Raw genomic sequence first — 13,118 nt, forward strand, 5'->3', positions numbered from 1 at the left:
GTGCACTATACAGGAGCGGTTTCAGACACAGCCAATAACATCTCAACATTCATTCAAAACTCAACCGACCTGATAAATTCAAGATGACCTTTAAGCTTATTTATTGATTTATGGCTGAATCCTACAGAATCTGTATGAGATGTTCCAGCTCTTACCCTGCAGGTGATGCCCATGGCTTTTATCTTCGCAGATTCACTACCCAGCTCACTCAACTGCTGTTTGCCCAACAACAACTCCTGCGGAATCTCATCGTCATCTGCAAGAACACACACGTGAACACAGAGGCAGAAAAACCCGGGTCGAGGTTTAATTCAAACCCACGTGTTGACCATACCCTGAGCAGTGAAATCCACATCCTCCAAGTTCTCCAAGATGTTGTCAATGCTCAGCGAGAACCGCTTAAATGTGGATGAATCCATCATTTCTGCACAGGAAACAAAACCCAGCGGCATCGTTCATATGGTTCTAACGTGACGGAGGACACGTTCAGTGTAATGTGTGCGTTTACCTTCAGGTGTCAGCTTGGGTTCATATACTTTCCGTTTCTTTTGCTTCTCTTTTGACTTTAAACGTCTTGCAACTGAAAGAGTCAAATAAAAATCTCTCACGTCATAAGACACCTAAGAATAGCTCAGTTCTTTAAACAATATTTTGACGTTTAACATAAAAAAAAATTTCACACATTTTTTTCCGAAATTTAAGTTGACAAACATCCAATGAAAAAGCAAACGCACAGAATGCAGTTGCATGCTAAATGAAGATGAATGTTGTTCTCATCTCACCATCACTGAGGCTGGGAGGAGGAGAGTCCACATCAGAGTCATCATATCGGCTTCCTGAACCTCTGCGCGCATCGTAGTTTCCACGCCGATGTTCCCCAGAACTCCTCCGGTCTCGCTCCTCGAACTCCCATGCTCTGTCACGCTCTTTCTTCTGACGTTTGCGAGATGCTGAGCGAGAAAATAAAGACAAGTGAGGCTGCCGTGTACTCTGATTGGCATCCAACAAATAATGACTGAACACTATTAAGACTTCAACAATCAGTCAACAATCAGCAATTCCATTTGGGTTTAAAAGTGGTGCAAAAATTAAACACTAAGACGTTTTTCAATTTAGATAAAAAGAGATCTGAGTTTGAATGTTGCCTTGCAGCCGATGAGATCACGTCAGAATTAGACGCCCCTTCAAAACGCTAGTATAAATCAATCCGTCTAAATATTCGAGATGGTCCTCACTGCAGAACACAAGATCCAGATCCACCCACTTTATATAATTAGCCGCAATTTGGAGAGAAAGTTGCCACCCGTGGTCACCAACGGTTGCCCTATGTCATCATGATATGTGATCATAATTTACAGTAGTGTACAGCTGTAAGAAATTATCACTGTTAAATTTATGTGAACCCTAATACCCTTAATAACAATCTAATACAATATGTTATTAAAAATAAGTTAACAAATAAAATTTGTCTTCAGCAAGTTTGATTTTCCATCAAAAGAATAACTTTAGTTAAGACTCAATACGGAAATTGTAGAGCAACAACACGAGTATGAAGTGTGTTGTGCCAAAACTACTGCAGAAATCTGTCGACCAATCAAAATGCAGTAGGAGGAAACTGGATCCAGTGTAGACTAATCAAAACGCAGTAGGAGGAGACTGGATCCAGTGTCGACCAATCAAAAGGATGGAGGAGGAGACTGGATCCAGTGTAGACCAATCAAAACGCAATGGGAGGAGACTGGCAACTGGGGTAAGACAGGTACTCACAGTATTTCTCATCATCAGAACTGTCCTCTGCATACTTGGGTTTCTCATTAACAGTGCTGCGTTTGCGTTTGTTCATCTTGACTCTCTCACACAGAGGCATGGTGGACTCGATCTCTGCCAGCAGCTCAGGAGGAAGATCCTTCAACACCGACGGGTCTATACCACCTGTGAAGAGACACTTCTGTCATCATCATCATCCACACAGAGCCTTTCAATCAGACTATCACAAATTAACAACTGCAACTAGTGATGTTAAAGTCCCTGTGAAATAAAAAATGACAATGTCTATTTTTTCATGAAATATTGCAGTGTTTATAGTAAATAGTTGATCAATGTGGGTAACTCTTTTTAAACATCGTGTGCCCTCATAATCTTTAGTTAAAACCTGAAAATGCACTTCCCTCCTGTAATGACTTTCCCTCTTAAGGTAAGTTCATACTCGAGCGTCGGACCTACACCGTAGCCTATACGCCGTAGCCTACGTGTCGGTTTTCATTTATACTTCTAAGTCGTTGTCCGCGTCGACAGGCAATGACCACTAGGCGTCTGTGTCTGCGCGCGTAACCAAGACAAGAGCCGAAGAAGAAGCAGCTCGTTTGAGAAGCATTAGCAGTGAAAGCGGCAAGTAAACAGTCACTTTTGTTGCAGATTTGAGATGTTTAATACAGAAGCACAAATATTTTACTTCGATAATTCATTCGGAAATGCATTTGAGTAAACATGACTCTATCGCGGAGCTTTTTGGCCTGAGGGAGGGGTTCAAACAGACCAATCACAGCGCTTGCGGTCCATGTTGAGTTGACGCGTTGTTACATTTTTGGAGAGGTGCGCGTCAGGCTATGGCGTAGGACCAAAGCACGAGCATAAACTGAACTTTAGAAGACGTATGTTAGACGGCTTGGGCGGAGCATCCGTTAACTCCTCCCCTTCAACTGTCAGTCTGCTGTCAGTTCCATTTCAAAATGCAACGGCTGTTTTTATACATCCAGTCAAACAGCAGAGAAAGACGAAAGCCACGCCCACTATTTTTCTCATTAAAAATTCCATTTCACTCAGAAATGCATCAAAATACGGAAGTAAAAACGATCACAACTTCAGGTTCACGGGGACTTCAGGAGTCCTAAAACTACCAGTCATACTACAGCGTACTCTATTGTTTCCTTTCTTGTACAGTTACTAATGTTTACCCGAATAATCTATTTATGCTTCATTAGTACGTTGCTTGCTGTTTGTTTCCATGTTCTTTATTTTATCAAAAAATCTTTCTCTTTCTCAATCTTCATTGAGAAACACTCAATGGCTGTATGCCTTAGTCTCAATTTAATTTGTTAACATTCATAGCATTTGTTTTATTGTGCAACTGACACAAACAGAATACATTATATAAACTTTATATATATATTTATATATATCAAATTTCAGTATAACACACCAAACACCTTTAAAATCCCTTCAATTCAGTAGCAGAGTCTATTGTTATTGATTTAGTTTTTGATGTCATATCAGCAACAAGGCTATTTTCAATGTGAAAAACGAAAATCAAACACTCAATAAAAAATACATGAAACATTATATTTATATAAGATAAAAACTTGTTGTCTATTTGCATTAAAAAAGAGCAGTCCGATATGCAGACCCACTTTGCAGTCTTTCTACAAGCTAAATAAAGTTAGCTTATGTTTTTATAGAAGTCCTACAGAGATAAATAAAAATGGAAGTTACTAAATAAAGACTATTTCCCACATTTTTTAACCATCACACAACCAGTGTTGGGTGAGTTACTCTGAAAAAGTAATGAATTACTAGTTACTAATGACATAGTCAATAGTGTAATTAGATTACTGTACAAATTACTCTCTCCAAAAAATATTTCATTACTTATTACTAACTTCTTTCTATATCCTACATCAACCTTGATTAGTCAAGCGATTCAGGGATATACACAAAACTACTCTTAATTCATTCAAATAAGTCATATAAAACTCTTATTAATTGACTAAAGTATTACAAATATAAGAAAGATACATTAATGCATGCATTTTAATAAAAACAATAAGCCCCAAGAAGCAGTGGGTTACAGTGCTTGAATGTGAATGACTTCCTCCTATAGAAGCAGTTTAAAGTTCAACACAAACAGCCAAGAAACACAACAGCCTGCCTGATTTACAAAATAGTCATTGTGAGATGTTTGTCATAGTACAGGAGTAATCCCCTACCTTTCCCGGATCTCCCGGAGGAGAGTCTATTCTTGCTGGACTTTGAGCCGCGTGAGTCTCGCTCTCTCATGAGTCTCTGCACCTCATCTATAGAGAGCTTCTGCAGGACCACCACAGGCTTGACACTTTTCTTCACATCAGCTTCAGGCTCCAGTCTCTCCAGCCGCACGCACGGCTGCTTCCAGCCTTCCGGAACATCTCCCCCTCCGTCCTTCCTGATTTTGGGGATGGTGAAGTTCTTGAGCGATCCTGTGCCTGTGTTTTCACCCAGGAGGTATGGCAGAAGCTCGACCGGTTTGCTCCCAGACTGGGCATCGCCGTGGCGACCCTCGGGTCTGTGTTTCGGCCGCGGAGTGTCGGGCTGCTTGTCATCAGGGTGATGCCGGTGTTCTGGGGCGTGGTCGTGCTTGTGTTTGAGTGCTTTCGGAGTGACGCCCTCCTGTGGCTCCTGAGGCCAGCGTTGGGCCTCGCTGGCGGGGATGGGCACGCCCATGCAGGCATCCTCCACCCTGCCCACCTGTTCCAAGCTCACCTGGAGGCCCGGACAGCTGGCGCTGGTACCGGCGGCACTAGCCTCTTGAGGGGCAAGCCTGTGCCCGGCGTTAGCTCCGCCACCCCCACCAGGGGCCCCGGCGCCCGAACCTGCTGTTCCGGCCGCGCCAGGCTCCTGCGGATGAGAGTCCTGTTTGCGTTTCTTCAGAGGTTTATCTACACACAGGCAGAGAGAAAGTCACGGTTTGGATATGTAAAGGGAATTTTGGAGACAACCAACCAGTAACAGCATCTTGTGACGTACCTTTGTCCTGAACCTCTTTAGCGCTACGCTCCGTCTCCATGGCTGCTTCACTTTCCATCCTTTCTATTGCAGCCAAAGCCTCCACGAGTTCTCCCTCAGGGTCTGAGCCCGGGTACATTCCCCCCAGCTCCATCTCGGCCGGCCGTGCCCGCGACCCACGCAGGATAAGCTTAGTGTGGTCTTTTGAAGGTGAGCCCACGATATCATACACAGCAACCTTATCGTCCTGCTCGCGCTCCCCCTCGCCGGGTTTCAGACCGCGCTGCTTCTCCGGAGAGCTGAGGAGCAGATCTGTAGCCCCGTCACGAGGAGGGGTGTAGGGTGGAGAGGACTGCAGGATATGAGACGTGCCTGTAAACGTTCTCATCTGATCCTTATGGGTCACAAAAAAAGAAATATTAAGAAGTTAAAATGAAAACTTTTTTAAAACCATTTAATGGATATTATACCTCAGTGCTCATACAGAAACGAGTGTGCTAACCTTGTTCTCATGAACATTTCTCATGCCACCTGGAATCATTGGACTTGCTACTGAACCTGTACGAACAGAGAAAAGTGTGGATGAGCTACAGAACAGATCAACACACGAGCGGGTGTGCGGTGTGTGCAGACCTTGCTGTATGTGCTGGTGTTGGCTGTAGGCCGGCGGGTGAGGATACTGTCTGTAGCCAGTAGCAGGGCTCTGAGGGGCGTACGGGCTGGGCACTGGACTGCTCTGCTGAGGCAGAAACCGTCCGCCAGAACCAGATTGGCCTGCCACGAAACGCCTGAAACAAAGAGCGGGAGAGGTCCAGATCATCAAAGAGATCAAAACCCTGCTGAATCAACTGACAGAATGAACCACAGCACGATGCTGTTTGAAAACACAGAATTGATTAGAAAAATGAAAATTAACAAATTTACTAGACTACATCTATAGCAACTTACCACAAGAATGTGAAATATACGTCAAACTGCACTTTTTTAAATTGCAAATAACTTGAGTGTTTTAAATGGGACGTAATGATTCACCGTGAGCCGGTTGAAAATCGATTATAATTTGTGAGGATTCAAGCCGGTTGAGATGTTGTTTGAATCGCAGTACATGTTTTGTTCAGCAGGGGCCGCTGTGTTTGCTGCAAACTTGGAAACCGTGGATATGCTGATACTTCTTAAATGTAAAAAATCCAAGAAAAGCACAGACAAAGTTTTACTTTGTTTAATTTGCAAAAACATTTGTTTCATTCATTTTTTTATTTGATTTGAAATTGTAGTTTAGTTTTGTTATTTGACATAAAATATTTTTTATTTACAAAGAAATGTGCAGCACTTGGCGAAATAATAAAAGGGCGGTTGTTCATTTCGAATTTGTCTCAACTCATTTTGTAAAATAAATCATGAATGAATCATATTGTATCGTGAGATCAGTATCGTGAATCGCATCGCATCGCATCTTGAGCTGCGTGAATCGTTACATCTCTATGTTTTAATAAAGCACATTTTAACTGGTTGGTCAGTTACAGAAAAAAGGAAACGATAGACTTATGTGCAAGCTTTGAGCGCTTGGTTCTCTATCGCCATCTCTTTTTGAAACAAACCTGCAGATTACTTTACATGCTTATCTTTACTTGTGCTGAAGTCAAAAGACATCAAACTGACATTTATACTCAACTAATTACGGTTTATTTTTTTACAAAAAAACATGCAAGTCCAGGGTTTTTCCTGCAAAGAAAAATTAGAGGCGGCCGCCTCTGTCAAATTTCGTGCCGCCTCTCGCCAAAATTATGTTGGGTGTCTTCAAACAAAACACTGCGTGAATTCAACACTGTCGTTTGTAACTGCACTTGCGGCATTACGCCACAAAGGGGCGCCGTTTCGTGATCAGCCCCAGGGCTCGACATTAACGCTTGTCCAGGACAAGTGAATGTTTTGTATGGGCAAGTGAGAGAGAATTTTACTTGCCCGACCGGACAAGTAACTTGAAAAAAAACAGTGCGACATACATGTAGAATAATAAGAATATGTGCATTAGACAGAGCTGCGTGTTTGTGCTTGTTTGTGTGTGACTATAATCAATGCGCATCGCACTGAGTCCACGCGGAATCCTGTTATTTAAATGTCATCTGGCTGTTCTGCGTGTCTGAGTGAATTAGGTGCACAGTTTAACATACAACACGAGTGATGGTCGAGGATTTATCTGCGTCTGCACTGTATGCGTGAGTGTGTTCATGTTTGTATATCCCGGTGGGGACCTAAACCTGAATACACACCAACACATGGGGACTCGCGTCACCGTGGGGACCAAAATTGAGGTCCTCATGGGCACAAAAGCTAATAAATTGTACAGAACAATATTTTTTAAAAACCTAAAAATGCAAAAAGTGTTCTATGATCTTTAGGTTTAGGGGTTGGGTTAGGGGTAGGGGATAGAATATACAGTTTGTACAGTATACAACTCATTACGCCTATGGACTGTCCCCACGGGGATAGTAAACCAGACATGTGTGTGTGTGTGTGTGTGTGTGTGTGTGTGTGTGTGTGTGTACATCAATGATGGCACCACCTCCATCTCACTTTGAGCCAGGAAAAACCCTGAAGTCGACTACTGGTTTAAATGAATGACTGGTCAAATCTCTGGCACTGATGGGTTAGCGCCAAATGGAATACACAGGTAGACTCCACTGGCTATTGAAACACAGAGCATTATGACTATATCCAGAAATAACAGCAGTTGCTGGTATTGTAACATGAAAAACAACTGGACATGCCACACAATAACCCTCGAGTTCATGCTTTTAATGTAAATAAGAAAGCAGACTCACCCAGAGGGACTGTGGGACATGGAGGCTTGCTGGTAGTTGCCAGAGGCCGGGCTTCCCTGCATGGAGCCGTGTGTGATTTTATACGGGGGTGCCATTGACTGCTGGCCTATACCTGCAACGTGAAAGAGATTCAAGTACACAAGCAGTAAAAACAACAACTATATAAACACCTGTAGACTACATCTTCAATCACGTCTGACTTGTGAATTACATCAACTAAAGTAAAAAAAAAAGTAGGCATTCATGAATCTTAAAGGTGACGCATGAATTTTTGCACCTCTAGTTTAAGAGAACGACATTAAAGATATCTATTAAAAGGGGGAAGATCACTTGTTCCCTAGAAACAGAAGAGTTCGATGTACTACATAGACACACTCCTGGCACATATAATACTGGATTCTTTTGTGAACCTGTCATGATGTCACGCAGGTCCTTTAAAGGGTTGCTATTGAAGGATCACCAGCAGCAACTATTTTAGTCCCAGCATTATTACACATTTTTAAAGCATGGAATATAAAAGTCTTTAAAGTCCCAGTGAAATTAAAACTTACTATGTCTATTTTTTCATGAAATATTGCAGCGTTTATTGTAATTAGTCTATCATGTGGGTCGTTCTCTTTTTCAAATTCATGTGCCCTCATAATCTTTAGTTAAAATCTGAAAATGCACTTCCTCCCTGTAGTGACGATCAATCTTAAATGACGTATGTTAGACGGCTTGGGCGGAGCATCCGTTAACTCCTCCCCTTCAACTGTCAGTCTGCTGCCAGTTCCATTTAAAAATGCAACGGCTGTTTTTACACATCCAATCAAATCGCAGAGAAAGGCGAAAGCCACACCCACTATTTTTCTCGAAATTCCAAATTCCAAATTCCATTTCACTCTGAAAAGCGTCAAAATAAGGAAGTAAAAACGATCGGGTTCACGGGGACTTTAAATGACAAAACCAAAAATGAACAGCAGTGTGGTGCTTGGGATTAGTCTTACCCGTCTGTGCAGGATATTGGGGAGTGTTGGGTGTGCTTTTATTTCTGAAGATGTTTGGGTTCCTGGACAGCATGAGCTGCAACAGCACCGGTACATCTCCCTCCAACTCATCACTGCCCAGACCGTCCTTCAGCTCTCTAGAGAAAACATCACAAGGATGCTTTTCATAACAACAAAACAGATTCAACCAAAACAGAGACAGAGAGACCCGACCTGTCTGAGAGACCCGACAGAGACTCAACCCGTCTGACAGCAAAAGTAAACCTTTAACTCTGCATTCACACGGGTCGTCTGAATTTGACCTAGGGTGTGTCTCTGAACCGTGGCCCTGACGCGATCGTCATAATGACAACAGCCACATTGTCACATTGTTTGCTGGTCTTGCATGAACGCAATTGGCTAGAGCCTGCACAAGGTTATTGCATAAGGAAATCTGATTGGCTGACAACTGCATCAGCGCTTGAAAAGTTGATAAATGTTCAACTTCTGCCGCAAACAACCGAGTTCGCCAGTATGAAGGCACATTGCGATCAGAACGACTTGCACACAAATGACTCATTTGAACCGATTCGTTTAAACTGTTGAAACTTTTCAGTCACTAGCAAATATTAAAGATCAGTGAATCATTCAAAACTCAGAGAACCATGAGAGAATGCAGGATGCTAATAAACTTAGCTCATTTACTAAGACTGGTTAATTTAGTTGGCTATTGTGGTCTGAAAAGTTAGTTGAAATGGATAAAAAGCTTCATTTGATTTAAAAAGATTTCTGTTTGGTTGAATAAAAGTAATGTTTTACATGACTTAATAATAATTGTCATTTTCATCACATTTTTATGTTTTAAAATGTTAAGTGTTTGGTTAAGCCACTTAAAGGTACGGTAGGCCTACATGTGTGTGTGTGTGTGTGTGTGTGTGTGTGTGTGTGTGTGTGTGTGTGTGCATCAATGATGGCACCACCTCCGTCTCACTTTGAGCCAGGAAAAACCGACTGCCGATATTCGTAATGCGATGAACCGCGGTAATGGATTTGCACGATGTTGTTACCGCAGGCACTTTCAAACACCGCGAAAAAATATAGATCAATTCAATTCAATTTTATTTATATAGCGCTTTTCACAATGTGCATTGTTCCGAAGCAGCTTTACAGGAGCAAATAAGAAAAACACAGAAAGGTAAAACACAGCACAGTGCATGGTGTTTATAGACCAAGCAAGATCATTATAATAAATAATATCTAATAAATAAATGAATAAATAAATAAATAAATTTATATCAGCATTTAGATCAGCATTTTGATTTTTAGAACACGTATTTGTTTATTTTTTAACAACCAGATAAAAGTACACTGTGTGTATGCTGCGTAGGAATGTGCACTCTGATCTAAACAATCCCGTTCCCCATGTGGAGATGCCTACGTGTGTGTGTGTGTGTGTGTGTGTGTGTGTGTGTGTGTGTGTGTGTGTGTGTGTGTGTGTGTGTGTGTGTGTGCGTGTGCGCGCGCTGCTGAGCAAAAGACGTGCGCGCACTCTGATGTAAACAGTAGCACACGGAGAGGAAGCATGGCGGAAGCAGGAACGCTGCCGACGGTTTATCCCCCTTCTAAAAGGTGAAGTCTGAGGTTTGGAAATATTTTGGGTTAAAAGTAAGCCGAGTAATGAAATTTGACAGTGTGGCAGAATAATTATTTTAATTGTACATTGATGGAACGCAATAAAGTCATACACTGTCACAAAGTGCGAGTGAATTTGCTGTTTATAAATGTTTAGCTTGCTATAATAGTTAACACACTGGCTTGGCCTGTTATTCAAACAATAATAATAATAATAATAATATGATTTGTAGTACTAGCGTTGTACAGACATAAGTATATTTAAAAGCAGTTAACAAAAGTTGTTCTTTTGCAGTTTGCACTTTATTCTGTTTGAATAAACTCACTTTATACATCATTACTGTGTGTTGTTTTATTGATATTTATTTGTATTTAAATGTTTGAGGTTCTCTTTATTACTTAAAATAATTAAAGTTGTTATCAAGAGGAAAACACTGAAGTTGGTTTATATTTTCAACCTGCACTTCTCATAGAATTGAATACCGTGATAACAGTGTGGTAATACCACGCACCGTGATAAAACCTTAATCAATTAACCGCAGCATGGAAATTTGATACCGGCACATGCCTAGACTATATCCAGAAATAACAGCAGTTGCTGGTATTGTAACATGAAAAACAACTGGAAATGCCACACAATAAACCTAGAGTTCAATTGGCTCGAGCCTGCACAAGATTATTGCATAAGGTGATCTGATTGGCTGACGACTGCATCAGCATTTGAAAAGTTGAGAAATTTTCAACTTCTGCCGCAAACAACGCCAGTGACGCAACGCCGATGGACCTACAATTCAGTTCGACAAGACATGACGTCACCCATTCAAAGTAAATGAGAAGCGTTAACGCTTACGCCCTGTGTGAATGCAATGTAAATCCTCGGTTTACATATATTTCTATGTCCTTTTGTTGCTTTTATTACGTTTAAAGGGGAGGTAACATGCTCTTTCATGCATTCTGACTTCTTTACACTATTAAACGTGCTGGCTTCTCAAGCTTAACATGGTAGCGTAACATGGCTTAACACCGAGTTGAATGTATGACGTAGTATTTCTGTGCTCGATTAACTCTGTCAGGGTTCGTACAGGTTTCTGAAAAAAAATTTGAACATGTATTCCCTTTTCGTAACAAGGGTTCTAAGTCCCTCATTGGACAATTCTCCCGTAAAAGCGTGCCCACGCGTCATCCAGCATGCGAAAGAGCACACCCACGCACGAGCGTGAGAGAAAGAGCACGCCAAAGCATCAACCAGCCAACATGAGAAAGAGCAGCACGCCCATCAATAACGCTTCACTCAGCTTACGGAAGTTGAGCTGTGTTTGTTTGCTCACTGTATTTGGGGGATGAATGTTATATAAACTGTGGCTATAACGCTGGATTTGGAGATGGGTTGAAACTGAAAAGATGCCGGACATGAACCACATGCGGTAAGTCAAAATGAGTCATATGTCTAAGTTTTGTTGGCAATCGCCGCATATGTGAATCATGTAAACAACACGAACTTATAGTGAATCAATGCGATGATGAATTGCGTGCTCGTGCTGTAGTTCTGCCCCCCTGCATGCCTCCAAGCGCTCGTCTTTTTCCTGAAATAATCGTACAGCCGTATCACTCTTTTATAAATTTGATCAAACTAAATACTCTTCGAAGATACAAAGTATGCAATACTACTCAGGGCTCCAGACTGCGACTGAATGGTCGCATTTTGCGACTAGTTTTTGAGACAGCGCAAGCATTTTTTACAAGTACTCGCGCATGTGCGACCTGCAAATTTGGATTTTCTTCTAGTTGTTATTTCATGTGGAAAGACGAGTAGTACGCGAGCCCGCCACCTGTGCAGGCTGCATGTAATAGTCAACTGCGCGGGTCACTCGCGTCACTGATGTTTCCCGCGGACGCGCACAATCCAGGTCGTCATTGACAAGTTTACACACACACACACAACGTGAGCGCATTACTACGAGTCGCTGTTTGCTGTGACGGATTTCTTGAGCCCGAGGACGAATGGTTTGATATGTGAGACGTTTAAATCAAAACTAACCGTGGAGGAGTGCAGGAAACGTCTGTTTGAGCGCTGGATCATTACAAATCCATTCACAGCAAGAACGAACGACAGGCGAATGCTCTTGTTAAGTTTTATTTGACGTTATATTTACATGTGTTGTGTGAACATGAGGGAAAGTGTCCCTAATACACAAAAAATCCTCGTAAGAACGTAATAACACAAAACCTTTACTTTTTGACAAGCACAATGTATGTTGGTTCAAATGAATTCAGATTACAGTCTCTCTGTTTAGCAGCAATCAAGAACAAAGCTTCTCTGTAGACTCTGCCTCTTTTTAAATAAGCAGAACCAAATCTGCTGTCATCAAGTAACTTATTTGTCAGTATCAGTAATACAGTTATGTTGGGGAAAATAATTGAATAATCGCATTGCAGGCAGGCTGATTTAAGGTGTGCCCCTATATTTTTTGCTTGCGCTCCTAAAAATTTCAGTCAGGGGCTACAGTGGTCCTAGTAAAGAAAGTTAGTCTGGAGCCCTGCTACTGTGTAGGTACTTGAGATTAATATGAGACTGGCAGAAACTGCGTGTGTTACCTCATCTTTAATAAATACATTTTGATTTGATTTGCTCACAAAGCTTCACGGACCAACAAAAAACACAAACTGTAGTCCATGACTCGTGCAATATATTCAAAGTCTTATTTGAAGATTAACAGCCCATGGTCACTACGAATCGTCATGACATAAAATAAAAGCTATGAAGATTCTTTAAAATGTGTTGTTTGTGTGTTCCACCACAGAAAGAAACAGCGCACAAGTTTTGAATTACATGAAGATAAATAATGACAAAAGTTTATTAGTATAATTGGATGACCCATTCCTTTGACAAGCCATCAAAAATACTCTTGCATTTCAAAGCGTTAATTAAAAACAAAGTAAA

General features: G+C 41.5%; 1 protein-coding gene across 2 annotated transcripts in view; it reads right to left on the reverse strand.

Moving 5' to 3' along the window:
• nipbla (NIPBL cohesin loading factor a) overlaps positions 1-13,118 on the reverse strand; it is a 31,825-nt gene that overhangs the window by 15,484 nt on the left and 3,223 nt on the right. For both annotated transcript variants that reach the window (XM_057354824.1, XM_057354833.1), the window contains exons 4-14: positions 8,567-8,703; positions 7,581-7,692; positions 5,392-5,546; positions 5,261-5,316; positions 4,780-5,152; positions 3,984-4,691; positions 1,768-1,932; positions 783-950; positions 509-580; positions 335-424; positions 156-256 (exon numbers count right to left, since the gene is read on the reverse strand). In XM_057354824.1, coding sequence (XP_057210807.1) covers positions 156-256; positions 335-424; positions 509-580; positions 783-950; positions 1,768-1,932; positions 3,984-4,691; positions 4,780-5,152; positions 5,261-5,316; positions 5,392-5,546; positions 7,581-7,692; positions 8,567-8,703 — 2,137 coding nt within the window. The remainder of the gene's footprint in view (positions 1-155; positions 257-334; positions 425-508; positions 581-782; positions 951-1,767; positions 1,933-3,983; positions 4,692-4,779; positions 5,153-5,260; positions 5,317-5,391; positions 5,547-7,580; positions 7,693-8,566; positions 8,704-13,118) is intronic.

Source organism: Triplophysa rosa, linkage group LG2 (assembly GCF_024868665.1).
Source record: "Triplophysa rosa linkage group LG2, Trosa_1v2, whole genome shotgun sequence".
In the NCBI taxonomy this organism is placed as follows: Eukaryota; Metazoa; Chordata; class Actinopteri; order Cypriniformes; family Nemacheilidae; genus Triplophysa; species Triplophysa rosa.